The sequence below is a fragment of the Nyctereutes procyonoides genome, unplaced genomic scaffold, assembly GCF_905146905.1.
Source record: "Nyctereutes procyonoides isolate TBG_1078 unplaced genomic scaffold, NYPRO_anot_genome, whole genome shotgun sequence".
Taxonomy (NCBI): domain Eukaryota; kingdom Metazoa; phylum Chordata; class Mammalia; order Carnivora; family Canidae; genus Nyctereutes; species Nyctereutes procyonoides.
In genome coordinates, this window is record NW_026575125.1 from 26,443,811 (window position 1) to 26,457,428 (window position 13,618).

The 13,618-nt window shown below is 40.4% G+C and overlaps 1 protein-coding gene across 12 annotated transcripts in view; it reads right to left on the reverse strand.

Annotated features, from left to right (window-relative positions):
• DMD (dystrophin) overlaps positions 1–13,618 on the reverse strand; it is a 2,039,779-nt gene that overhangs the window by 11,259 nt on the left and 2,014,902 nt on the right. For all 12 annotated transcript variants that reach the window (XM_055339022.1, XM_055339018.1, XM_055339021.1 and 9 more), the window contains one exon: positions 4,382–4,474. In XM_055339022.1, coding sequence (XP_055194997.1) covers positions 4,382–4,474 — 93 coding nt within the window. The remainder of the gene's footprint in view (positions 1–4,381; positions 4,475–13,618) is intronic.

The following is a 13,618-nucleotide window of genomic DNA, read 5'->3' on the forward strand; positions in this document are numbered from 1 at the left end:
CACCCCGCAATTTATGGCGGCTATTATGCAGGACAGTGTAGGCTAGCAGTTTTTCACCAGGAGGAGGAGCATGCAACCCCTTTATTAATTTGGGTAACAGTTTAGCAAGGCCAGTGAGATAAGATCAAGATCAGGGGCTTAATTTAACTTGCCAAATGGCCATGAACAAGGCACTTCTGGCTTCCAGGGACTTTTAGTGAAAATGCAAGGTGAAGATTAGCAAGTACCTTAACGCTTGAGCCTGTCAAGACTGTGGCAACTGGTAACAAAAAAGTTGTACATTTAAAATGCAAAACTCCCCTATCTATATACTTTGCACTTGTGAAAAGTGTAATATTTTATTTAAAAAGTCTTTTCCTCTGTGGGCAATTATCTAGCAGGGTTAAGTAAACCATGAGGTGGTATTTAATAGCACATTTCCACTAAATGTCAGACCTCTGGCTCTGACATCTGTTTTGAGTTACTCAAACAGCTGTCCGAAACAGCTGCAGCAACTGTGAACTTCATTCTTCCTTACACAGCAATGGGAACATGGGTGGCAGACTTAGATTAAAAGCACAATGTCCTCCAATATACTAGGTGGGGCTTGGCAGGAACTTCCATGGTGAATCTTTTGAAATGTAATTTTTTTTTTAAAAAAAAAAAAAGATGTGTACCCGGGCAAGGAAAACCAAAATCAGATCGGTATTTTTTTTTAAACCACTGGATCTGAAAATCATTTTAGTGGATTACAACCAGCATTTTATTTTTGAATCAATAAAACAGAGGAATAATTCAACAGAGTGAATTAATTGTAGCATAGGAAATGTTGCTTCACGAATCTTATGTTTCTGATCTTTGTATGTGTATGTGACTAGACACATACATGGGTGGTATATATATACATGGTGGGTGTATACAACACGTGCGTACACACACACATCCAATGTATTTTATACCCTTAATCTAGTTTGAGATGTAAAATGTTTCTCTTAGTATGGATAATGGTCAAAGGGTCCAAAGCCACTGTTTGAGGGGTCAGAAATGCTAAAACGACCTTTCAGGACCCTTCTATTTGGGATAGTCTGTAAGCCTGAGATGTTAAGATTCAAAATTATCTGCTTTATATCAACCTAACATACCTCCTGATTGGTAAGATGCTCCCACTAAACCCTACCATGTATATATTTTCCATTCTACTTTTTCTATGATGAAACTTTTTAACCATTTGAATTTGAGGAGAAAAAGGGGTGATATTGTGATTTAGAATTAAGAAATAGGTATTAGGTCTTAATCCCCCTTCAGGGCATGGAACTCCTAAAACCTTTGGAATTTCCTGTGAAGAGAGGCATGGAGATATCTTTTGTTATGTTAATAAGACAAGCCCTGGAAAAACCATACTTACTTATGCTTAGGGGCTGGGTACCAGGGGAGCCCACCTTGGGCTTAGAGGGTTGGAACTTTGAGCCCTACCTCCTGACCTCAGGGGCGAGAATGGGAGTGGGGGCTGGAGACGGAGTTTGATCCCCAGTGGCCAGTGATGGAATCAAATGCATCTATGTAATGAGGCCTCCCTAAAAACCCAGAAGGACTGGGTGGGAAGAGCTTCTGGGTTGGTGAACACCCGTAGGTGCTAGGAAGAGAACACACCTGGAGGGAGCATGTCCCCCTCTCCCCATACCACGCCCTGATCATCTCTTCCATCTGGCTCTTCCTGAGTTCTATCCTTTCATAATACCCTGTGATCTGGTAAGGAAAACATTTCTGAGTTCCGCAAGCCAATGTAGGAAATTTATCGAACCCAAGAAGGGGGTTGTTGGCACCTCTAAGTCTACAGCAGGTGGGTCAGAAGCCTAGGTGATAAACTGGACTTGGACCTGGTCTCTGAAATGAAGTGGGGGTGGTTTTGGGGAGCTTCACCCTCATGATGTGGGATCTGATGCTCTCTCTGGGTAGATGGGGTCTGAGATGAGCTGAATTCTAGGATACCCAGCTGGCGTCAGAATTGCTTGGTGCTGTGGGAAGAACCCCCCACACATAGGAATTGGGTGCAGAAGAGTAAGGGCCGAGTTTGGCAGAAAGTGGTGAAAAAAAAGTCAAGGTCACAGAAATGATAGCATCACAGAAAGAACAGCCAGATCCTGATTGTCTTCCTCAGGAAAATAAATGACTTCTCTCGGGCCAGCAGCCTCCTACTGAGTAAGTAGGAACTTAGTTCGTGAAATCCGGCCAGACATAGCTTCATCCCCTACTTGAGAACTCAAATTAGCACTCGGGCAGGTATGCTTCTGTCAGCACGATTTAGCGAATGCCATCCAGGGGGCCTGCAGCTCCCCCAGCTTCCATACAAGCACATGAACACCATACGAATAAATTTAACATCAGAGGTGCCAACTGCCAAATATATCAGAAGAAGTCTGTTTCTCTTCTTCTAGGAGACTTCTTCCCTACATGTGGTATGCAGCTTCAGAGACTAAAAGGCGGATGCAGGGAGAGGGTGCAAAGGACTTCCCCTTACAGATCATCAGGATGAGTCAGAGGCCCAGTACAAAAAGGCTGCCTGAAGGGAAGTGGAGCCATGAGCGCTGCTGCAGCCTCTTGTGTGCTACGCTCTGGTTGTTTAGGTGGAAAGGAGAGGCCAGGGCATCACTGCAGCAGCCACTCACTTCCTGCCAAGCAGGTGCACAAACTTGCAGTTTAAGGGCCTGGGACAAGGTATCCATCTGTGACCTTCAAAGGTTAGGTTGGGGTCACCGAAATGTGTGCTACATGGGGGGCCCAAAGTTGTAGCCATGTAATCTTGAAGACCCTTGCTGTGCCTAAGGGGAACCCTTCCTATTTAAGTCAAAGGGTGCTTCTGGGGTTCATGTCCTAGACCTCCCCATCATGGCACTACCACTACACTGTAATGGGAACTCTGGAAGTCGGCCTCCTCAGTGGCCCATAACCACCTTGAAGGCAAGGAAGTGGGCACTTCTTTGCATCCTTAACACCTCCACTGGCACATAGTAGGTGCTTGTAAAAGATGACAGGATCAAGGGGAAAGCATGTGATTTACATCAAACTGGCGCGTAGCCTTCTCATGAACCACGGCATCCAGGTAGAGGAAACAGCCGCGAGGGTTGTGATGGAGACAAGGGTGGCAGGTGGGGGACGTGGGGGTGGAGGGAGGACAGAGAAGATGCTTATGTGTTAAAATCAACACATCAGAGGCACTCAGCAGTGAAAAGATGGCTGGTGCAGATATTTAAAATTAGCTTCCCTGATGGTTCCTTAGCAACGCTCTAGCAGAACGGTACTGCTTTTAATGTGCACCGCACAGTGTTCACTCGTACATCAAATAGCTAGGAAACGGCCATTGTCAGCTGACTCTGAACAGAAAGATAGGAAAAACGCATGACTCCAAACATTCCCCTCATTGCTCTTATGGAGAGGAGCAAATAGCCAGACTCTCAGCTGCCCTTCCCTCCAGGGCTGCCCATTAGAGGTGCCAATCATTGGCCACAAAGACTTGTGTTCTCCCCTTTGGCTTGTCTAGGTTTTCCCTCCATTTGCTTACAGGTGGCTGCTGCCATTCTTTTTATTCACCGAAGGGAGGTGGGTTAGTGACTCCGTTTTAGGTCAGAGCAATAAGCTAAAATACTCCAAAATGCTACAATGGGAGCGAGACCTCCTTGGATAAATTAAGACATCTGAAGCTCATACTGGCTAGTGGGAAAAGCTGGCAGGGTGAAATGCTGCTTTTATATGAGGGGAAAAATACCCAAGGTCAGAGTGATGGTGGGAAATAAGGGCCTTAATACTATGAATGTCTTTCTTTGCAAAGATCATATTCCATCTATGGCAGTGAAACCAACCCCGACAGACTAGGATACAGAGATTTAATTGTACCTATATTTAAATAATGGGGTATAAGACACAATTTTTAAATATAAAGGCATCAGATTGGAAGTCTGAGTACCCGCCACTGCTGTATACTCGGCACATTCTGGATTTCACTGTATGGCGTGGTAACTGTCTGTCCCTGGCAGAGGTGCCATCAGGGCATGAATTTCCTTGTCTGTCAAAGTCAGAGCATACTTGCTCTTAAGGAAAGCCTCTCTCATCATTAACTCTTCAGATTAATGTGCAAAGAGGAAACGACTGAGTCAGTACTCTGATTTCTAGAGGTTTCTCGATTCTACGGGTGTCCGAATTCAACTGGAAGCCCAAACCAGTCAGTTTAGTCATCTGTAGCAGAACTTCACCCTGAAAACTACTCACTTCTCACAGTGACCCCCCTCACCCCACTTTGGCACTCCATCAGCATGTTTAAACACGGAAAATACACAGGCCAGTTGCATGTGGAAACGGGAGGCCTGATTCCAGCAGGTGTGAGGGACCTGCACGCCCTGGAGCTTACCTCTGGAACTAGGGAAGGAGTGGTTGAGCTGCTCCATCACTTCCTCTAACCCTGTGCTTGTGTCCTGGGGAGGGCTGAGCAGGTCTTCCTCGCCTTAATGGAAGCAAGCACAAAGAATGGCATGTTACATGTCTGGCAAACATAGATAGCAGAGAAAAAGCCCACGATCCCATGTAAAGAGTCATTATGAATTCATTTCCACTTGCTCAGAAGTAACATAAATAAAGATAACCCTGGATGGCCGAATAATTAGGGGATGACTTGTTCAAGGGAAGAAGAATCCCATGTAGGGCTGTGTCTAGATCCTTTGTCTTTGGAGAAGATAGCGGTTTCTCTACTTGGAAGGTAAGATAAAATCAACATGTCTTAGGCCCCATTAGTAAATGTGAACCATTTTTTAAAAAAGATTTTATTTATTTATTATGAGGAACACAGAGGCAGAGGCTGAGACATAGGCAGAGGGAGCAGACTCCCTGAAGGGAGCACGATGCGGGACTCAATCTCAGGACTCCGGGATCATGATCTGAGCCAAAGGCAGACACTCAACCACTGAGCCACCCAGGTGCTCCCATTTTTCTTGGTAATAAAAGAACAATTAGACACTTACAGGGTCTCTTCATTACAAAAGGAAGTAGGTGACGTTTTGCATTCATCTGATGAAGGTAAGGAAGAAGTAGAGACATGGAGGTGTTTCCCCCACTCTCTACTTTGCCACTTAACCAAAAAGATAAAATACAGGTACTTCTGAAGCCTAATGGGATTGGGAAATATTTAATGTCCTAAGGACCGTGGCTATGGGGGTTCTGCGGAATAATGGTTCCTTTCCGCTCTGTTACATGGGACAACTTTATCATCATAGTTTTGGAGGCTTATGAAGGGGAAGCTTTTGTTGGTTTTGAGAATTTGTCTACGTGAGGGGAGAAGGAGGTTTTGGATGAAAAGGAGTTCAGGGATGGATGGTCCTCTTCTGGGAATAGGAGTCCGCTTGTAGATTCTGTTGATCTGTGAGTCTCTGCTGATGATTCATTTGGTACAGAAATACACAGCTCAAATAGCATTTGCAGTAAAGGACAGATTTCTTCATTGAAAACAAAATTACTATGAACTTTGAAGGTTTTTGGAAACTATTTATAATATTAACTTCAAGCTTTATTTGTTCAGTATATTGTCACTTCTGTCAAAAACAAGACATTGCTTTGGCAAATCAGTGGCAATGAATGTGCTTACGGACCTCAGGTTCACGTCTGGCTTGGAAATGACTAGGCAGCCAGTGACTTAATGACCTAAGTACGCTCGTCATTTCCTTTCATCTGTGCCACTTGGATTTCCATCTATGATTACAGTCCTGAATTTATTATTAAGTTTTTGTCTTGTTTTTTAGGGTGTAAGCTAATAGGATCCTTGACGTGATGTTCATCATTAAGACAAAATCACATCCTAGGTGGAGAGAAGGCCAAATATCATTATTATAGTGGAGGGCTTACGGACCTAGGATAGAAAGAAAATCTCTCCTTCTGTGAGTCTCAAGGTAACATACCATAGAAAACCTCTTTCAAATACTAAGGACAGGAAATAAGTGCTGAAAAATTAAGATCACAAGATGGAAAAAGAAGTGGTATCTACCTACCAATCTACACACCCACAAACACACACACATGATTTACTTATATTTATGCCCCTAGAAATGAAAAAATCAAATAAAGCACCTTTAGTTTCTTTTTACTTGTGAGTTTAAACCATCATTATCTGGTGAGGATGGAGTGAATGAAATATCGCCAGGAGGAACAGAATCCTCACAACTGCAGGGATGATTACATCTCTTTGTTCCATTATGGATGCAAATTTTGCCAAGTTGTGGAACATGAGGCATTTTTAATGGCAGTAAGTCTGCTTTAGCAATAGTATGCCTTGCAGAATAAATCAGAACCAACAGAGACATTCATGAGCAACCATGTTAAAATTTCTGACAGTTTAATTACATCATACTGGAGCTCTAGGAACTGAATTGTAGTGTGTTAAGATTCAAACACAGTTCAGTGACGCGACTGGCATTCCTCTCCCTGAATTACTTCAAGGATCAAATTTTAAAGCATAAACCTAATGATGTCAACCAAGTTCATCTTTATAGATAAACTATCATCTGTAAGTCTCAAATATAAGCATCTAAGTGCAAATATAGAGTTGGTTTGCCTTAATGGAAGTGTTTCATGACAACAATGAAAGTAGCCATTCAAACATTTTCTGAGTGCCGATCACATCCTACATAGTACATACATGAGTCAAGAATAATCCTGTTTTCTCCTTTTCTTAAGATTTTCTAAGTAAAAAAGTCCTTTGGGTTTAATCTCCTTTTAAGAATCAAAATCAGTTATCACATGTATCCACGAGTAGAGGTGAATCAACGCGGAAAAATGCTTAATGGTCGATATTTTCTGTGTCAATTATACTGGAAATGTTTAAACTGCTAAATGACACCTGACATTCAAGCAACACTGCTGGACTCTTTGATATTGAACTGGATTTTAAATGTCTAAAAAAGTAGCTATACAGATTTTTTTTGAAAAAAATTTTTTTAGATTTATTTATTTATTCATAGAGATGCAGAAGGAGAGAGAGAGAGGCAGAGACACAGGCAGAGGGAGAAGCAGGCTCCATGCACCGGGAGCCCGACGTGGGACTCGATCCCGGGACTCCAGGATCATGCCCTGGGCTGCAGGCGGCGCTAAACCGCAGCGCCACCGGGGCTGCCCAGCCATACAGATTTAAAAAACACTAAGATTAGCTTACTTATAAAAACATTCACCAGGAGCTCACTGTAGGTCCAGGCACTGTTCTGAGTGCTGGGGATATAGCAATAAACAAAGAAGCCCCATATCCATGTAACTTACATTCTTATGGAGGCCCACAGTCTAAACAAACAAGTAAGTTATAGAAGTATGTCAGGTGCTGATAACCCTTCAGAAGAGAGGATGAGCAAAGAACCTTCCGAATGGGGAGTCTTGGAAGCTTTTATTGACGAGGTACAGTGGGGCAAAAACTAAGTCCATGAGGGTGTGACCCATGTATACAGAGAACAGCAAATGGAAAGATTTTGAGAAGGGAGTATGACTGGCTTGCTCAAACACCAAGGAGGTTAGTGTAGACAGTACAGAGTGGCCAGGTACTGGGGAGAGTTTGCTTCCCTGGCCTAGGAGTTTGGACCTGGTTATGTGACCTGTTTGGCCAATGGAATGTTAGCAGATACAAATAGAGGTCTGTAATGTCCTTGGGTGGTTGGGTTTGTCCTCTTGTGCTTAGTGCAATAAGGAGCACATTGCCCAGAGAGCCTGCTGATCCAAGAAGGATGATACAAGGTGGAACACACCTGAACCCAACCTATAACCTGGAGTCAAGCCTAGATGAGCTGCAGCAGAACTCCAGCCAACCAAGGGATGCACAAATGTGAAATCCATAACCAGGGAATTTTGTAATTGTCACACAGGAATAGGGGACTGATTCTTTCTCTTGTAAGACATCAAATTAGAAAGAAACTAATATTTATGGGTTTTCTAATCACATACTGATGTGTAACTACAACAGGCAACCCAGAAGTGTATTTAACTCTAACAGTACCTGTAACCACAAATCTACCCCCTTGTCTGGCAAAAAAGCCATTTATTTAATAAAATATTCAGTCCCAACTGTACACACAGGAATTTGGCCAGCCCTTATTCCTACTTCACTGATTCACTGCCTGCTCAAACAGTATATTGCTAGTGGTCAAGGGATCTCATACTTAAGTTAATGATGGTACTTTAACATTCGTACTTCAATTAGATTCTACTCCAAGGTGATTCCCACAGACATGCCAAAAAAAAAAAATCCTTTTTTAATTATTAGCTATAGCCTCCACAGCTTGTCTGAAGTTAGTTCAACAAAATGACTGAAACATTTAAAAAAAGGAATGTTTCAAAATAAGACAGGATCAAGTTAAAATAGTACACTGATGCAGCATAACAGGAGATGCTGCTCAGTGAAGAAAAAAGTGTGATGACTCCATTTCATCTGAGAAAAAAAGAAATGCAGTGGTTTGCTGTGGGCAAGATATTCTTTAACGTCTTCTGAAACTCACCATGGTTTTAGGCTTACTTGAAGCGACAATACCCTATCTGATCAATTCCTGTTCCGCAACTGAAAAGATAATGGTTCTACTTGCTTAAAAAGTGACTTCAGGGGTGCCTGGGTGGCTCTGTTGGTTAAGCATCTGACTCTTGATTTTGGTTCAGGTCATGATCTTAGGGTCAGGACATTGAGCCCTGCATCAGGCTCCACTCTGGGCATGGAGCCTGCTTAAAACTCTCTCTCTCCCTCTGCTCCCCTTCCACACTTGCATACATGTGCGCGTCCTCTATCAAAAAAAAAAAAAGTGACTTCAGCCAGAACCAATGTAGCCTATGCTGAAAAGAACTCCCAAATCCTTATTCTTGTGATTTGCTGACACCTAAGCAAACTACTTTTTCTTTATGAAATAGGAGCTATGTCTTAGAAAATTATTTTGTCTTAAAAGGAAGGACTGTATACAAGCTACTATACCCATTATTTTTCTTTGGATTACTAATCTAAACCATATTGTGTGTGTTTTTTAAAGATTTTATTTATTTATTCATGAGAAACACAGGGAGGGAGGGAGGGAGGGAGAGAGAGAGAGAGAGAGAGAGAGGGAGGCAGAGACACAGGCAGAGGGAGAAGCAGGCCCCATGCAGGGAGCCTGACGTGGGACTTGATCCCGGGTCTCCAAGATCACGCCCTGGACTGAAGGCAGCGCTAAACCGCTGAGCCACCTGGGCTGCCCTCATATTGTGTTTTGAATCAGTTTCCAAAATGATATATAATTATCTATTCTATCTTTCCTGCCCTTCTCCAGCTTTTCAAAAGAAAAAGAAATTATCCAGCATTTGATATTTAGCTTTAATCACTTTTTAAAAATTATGCTTCAAGGTAGCTGGTTTCAATTTTACATAAAATTGCTTTGTGTAAGTTTTTAAATATATCTTGGTATCCAGTGATGATGCTGATGATTGGCCAGTCAGTGTTTGAAGGATGATGAAAGATAATGAAATTAGTCAATAGTCTTTTAAATTTATTTTTATTGACATAGAACATTCTATTAGTTTTAAGTGTGCAACATAATGATTTGGAATATGCATATATTGCAAATTAATGACTACAATAAGCATAGTTAACATTCACCACCCAAATAGCTATATATATATTTTTCTGGTGAGGAGAACTTTTAAGATTTACTCACCTAGCCACTTTCAAATCTACAATACAGTATTGTTGACTATAGTCTCCATGCTGTACATTACCTCCCCCAAATGACTTATAAATGAAAAGTCTCTATCTTTTGGTCACCTTCACCCATTTTGCCCACTCCCTGCCTATGGCCATCACTAATTTGATTCTCTGTGTCTATGAGTTTCCTTTTTTTTTTTAGAGTTCACATATAAGTGATGGAATATATTTATCATTCTCTAACTTATTTCAGTTAGCATCATGTCCTCAGGGTTCACTCATGTTGTCACAAATGGCAGGATTTTATTCTCTCTGATGGCCTCATAATTTACTGAAAAAAAAATATAATCTCAGTATCTTTATCCATTTCTGTCATTGGACACTAAGGCCGATGCCATGTCGTGGCTATAATAAATAATGCTGTGGTGAACATGGGGGTGCAGATACCGTTTTGAGAATAGTGGTTATGCTTTCTTCAGAGAAGTACCTAGAACTGGAATTACTGCATCATGTGGTACTTCAGCTTTTAATTTTTTTTTGAGGAACCTCCATACCATTTTCCATAGTGGCTGCACCAATTTACATTCTTCCAACAATGCCCAAGAGTTTCCTTTTCTCCACATGCTTACCAACCCAGTATCTCTTGTCTTTTTTATAATGGCCATTTTAACAGGCGTGAGGTGAAATCTCATTGTGGTTTTGATTTGTATTTCCCTGATGGTTAGTGTTGTTGAGCACTTTTTCATGTACCTCTTGGCCATCTGTTTGAGATCAAGAAGCATGTGCCTATTGGACATAAACATTGGAAAATGTCTATTCAGCTCTTTTGCCTATTTTAAAATCAGATTTTTTCCCCATTGATTTCTGGGAGTTCTTCATATGTTTTGGGTAATAATCTCTTAACAGATATAGGATTTTCAAATGTTTTCTCCCATTCCATAGATTGCCCTTTTTGCTGATGGTGTCTTTTGCTATGCAGAACGTTTTCAGTTTAATATAGTCCTACTTATTTATTTTTGCTTGTTGTTACCTTTGCTTTTGGTGTTAAATCTAAAATGTCATTGCAGAGATGGATGGTAAGGAGCTTACCCCCATGTTGTCTTCTAAGAATTTTATGGTTTCAGGTTGTACGTTCAAGTCTTTATCTTGAGTTTTGTGTATGGTATAAAACTGTGATCTAGTTTCATTCTTTTGCATGTTTTCCCAACACCATTCATTGAAGAGACCATCTTTTCCCCATTGTTTATTATTAACTCCTCTGTTGTAAATAAATTGGTTATATATGCTCGGGTTTATTTCTGGACTCCCTTTTCTGTCCTGTTGATGTTTCTGTTTGTTTTTAATGTCGATACCACATTGTTTGGACTAATAGGGCTTTTTAATATAGCTTGAGATCAGGAAGCATGATGCCTCCAGCTTTGTTCTTCTTTCTCAAGATTGCTTTGGCTATTGGCAGTCTTCTGTGGTTCCAGACCCATTTTAGCTGTGAAAAATGCCATTGGAATTTTGATAGGGATTGCATTACCCTGTAGATTGCTTTGGGTAGGATGGACATTTTAACAATATTCTTCTAATCCATGAGCACAAAATATCTTTCCATTTTTTTTGCATCTTCTTCAAATTCTTTTATTAATGTCTGATAGTTTTCACTATACAGGTCTTTCACTACTGTAATTAAATGTATTCCCAGGCATTTTATTTTTTTTGACATAAATGGGATTTGTCTTAATTTCTCTGATAGTTCATTATTATAGAAGCAACAGATTTCTGTATATTGATTGTGTATCCTGCAACTTTACTGAACTCATTTATTCTAACAGTTTTTTGGTGGAGTCTATGGGATTTTTTGTATATAAAATACTTCATCTGTAAATTAAGATGATTTTTTCTTCCTTTATTATTTGGATGCCTTGTATTTCTTTTTGTTATGGGATAGTTATGGCTAGGACTTCCAGGACTATGTTGACTCAAAGTGGCGAGAGTGGGCATTCTGGTCTTGTTCCCGATCTTAGAAGAATAGTTTTCGGTTTTTCACTGTGGAGTATGATATTAGCTGTGGGCTTGTTATATATGGCTGCTATGATGTTGATGTATGCTCCCTCTGTGCCCACTTTGAGTTTTTATCATGGATGAATGTTGTATTTTGTCAAATGCTTTTTCTTCCTCTACTGAGATGATTATAGATGATTTTCATCCTTCATTGTGTTGATGTGGTGTGTCCTATTGATTTGCAGATATTGAACCATTCTTGCATCCTTGTAACAAATCCCACTTGATCATGGTATATTATCCTTTTAACATATTGTTGAACTTGTTTTGCTAATATTTGTTGAGGTTTTTGCCTCTATGTTCATCATGGATATTGGCCTGTAATTCTTCTGCAGCATCCTTGTCTAGTTTTGGTTTCAATGTAATGCTACCCTTGTAAAACGAGTTTGGAAGTGTTCCCTCCTCTTCAATTTTTGGAAGAGTTTGAGAAACATATGTATTAACTCTTTAAATGTCTGGTAGAATTCACCTGGGAATTCATCTGGTCTTGGATTTTTGTTTGTGGAAGGTTTGCAATTACCGACTCAACCTCCTTATTAGTAATTGGTCTTTCCAGATTTTGTATTTCTTCATGATTCAAACTTGGTAGGTTGCATGTGTCTAGGTATTTATCTTCCCATTTCTTCTATGTTGTCCAGCTGGTTGGCATATAATTTTTCATAAGTGTCTCTTACCATTCTTTGTATTTAGTGCAGTCTGTTTTTATTTTTATTTTTTAAAAAGATTTTATTTATTTATTCATGAGAGACACACAGAAAGAGGCAGAGGCATAGGCATAGGGAGAGGCAGGCTCCCTTCAGGGAGCCTGCTGTGGGACTTGATCCCAGGACCCCCAAGATCATGCCCTGGGCCAAAGGCAGATAGATGTTCATCCACTGAGCCACCCAGGTGCCCCAGTGCAATCTGCTTTAATATTTCTTCTTTTTAAAATTCCAGTTAGTTAACATACAGTGTTAGAGAAGCTTCAGGTATACAATATAGTGATTCAGCACTTCCATATATCAGTGGTGCTCATCACAAGTGCACTCCTTAATCCTCATCACCTATTACATATCCTCTTTTATTTCTAATTTTATTTGACTCTTTACTTTTGGCAAGGGTAGCTAAACATTTGTCTATTTTTATCTTTCTAAAAAATGAGCTCCTGGTTTCATTGATCTTGCCTTTTTTTATTCTATTCCCTTTGTTTCCACTCTGATTTGTATTTCCTTCCATTAATTTTGGACTTTTTCTAGTTCCTTGAACTGAGAGTTGAGACTTTTCTTGTGTCTTTATGTAGGTATTGATTACAATGAACTCCTTTGAACTGCTTTTGCCATGTCCCATAAATTTTGGTATGTTGTTTCCACTTTCATTTGTCTCAAGGTATTTTTTTATTTCTTGATTTTTTTCTTTGATCCATGTTGTTCAGGAGGATGTTGTCTCATCATCTATTTGTGAATTTTCCAGTTTTCTTCTTGTAACAAATTTCTAGTTTCAGACCATTGTGGTCAGAAAAGATGCTTGATTTCAATCTTCTTAAACTTACTGACTGGTTTCGTGGCCTCTAACATACATTCTATCCCTGGAGATTGTTTCAGTTGTGCTCTAGAATGTGTTGTTTTTGGGTAGAATGTTTATATAATCTGTTGAATCTACCTGGTCTAAGATGTCAAATAATTTAAGTCCAGTGTTTCCCTACTCATTTTCTGTCTGTATGATCTATCCATTAGTGAACAGTGGAATACTGAAGTCCCCAATTATTATTGTATTACTGTTAATTTCTCCCTGGAGGTCTGTTAGTATTCGCTTTCTATATTTCAGTGCTCCTATGTTGGGTGCATAAATGGGCACAGATGTCATACCCTCTTGTTGGACTGACCCCTTATCATCGTGTAATGCCTTTTGTTGTCGAGTCTAGCATGTCTGATTTAA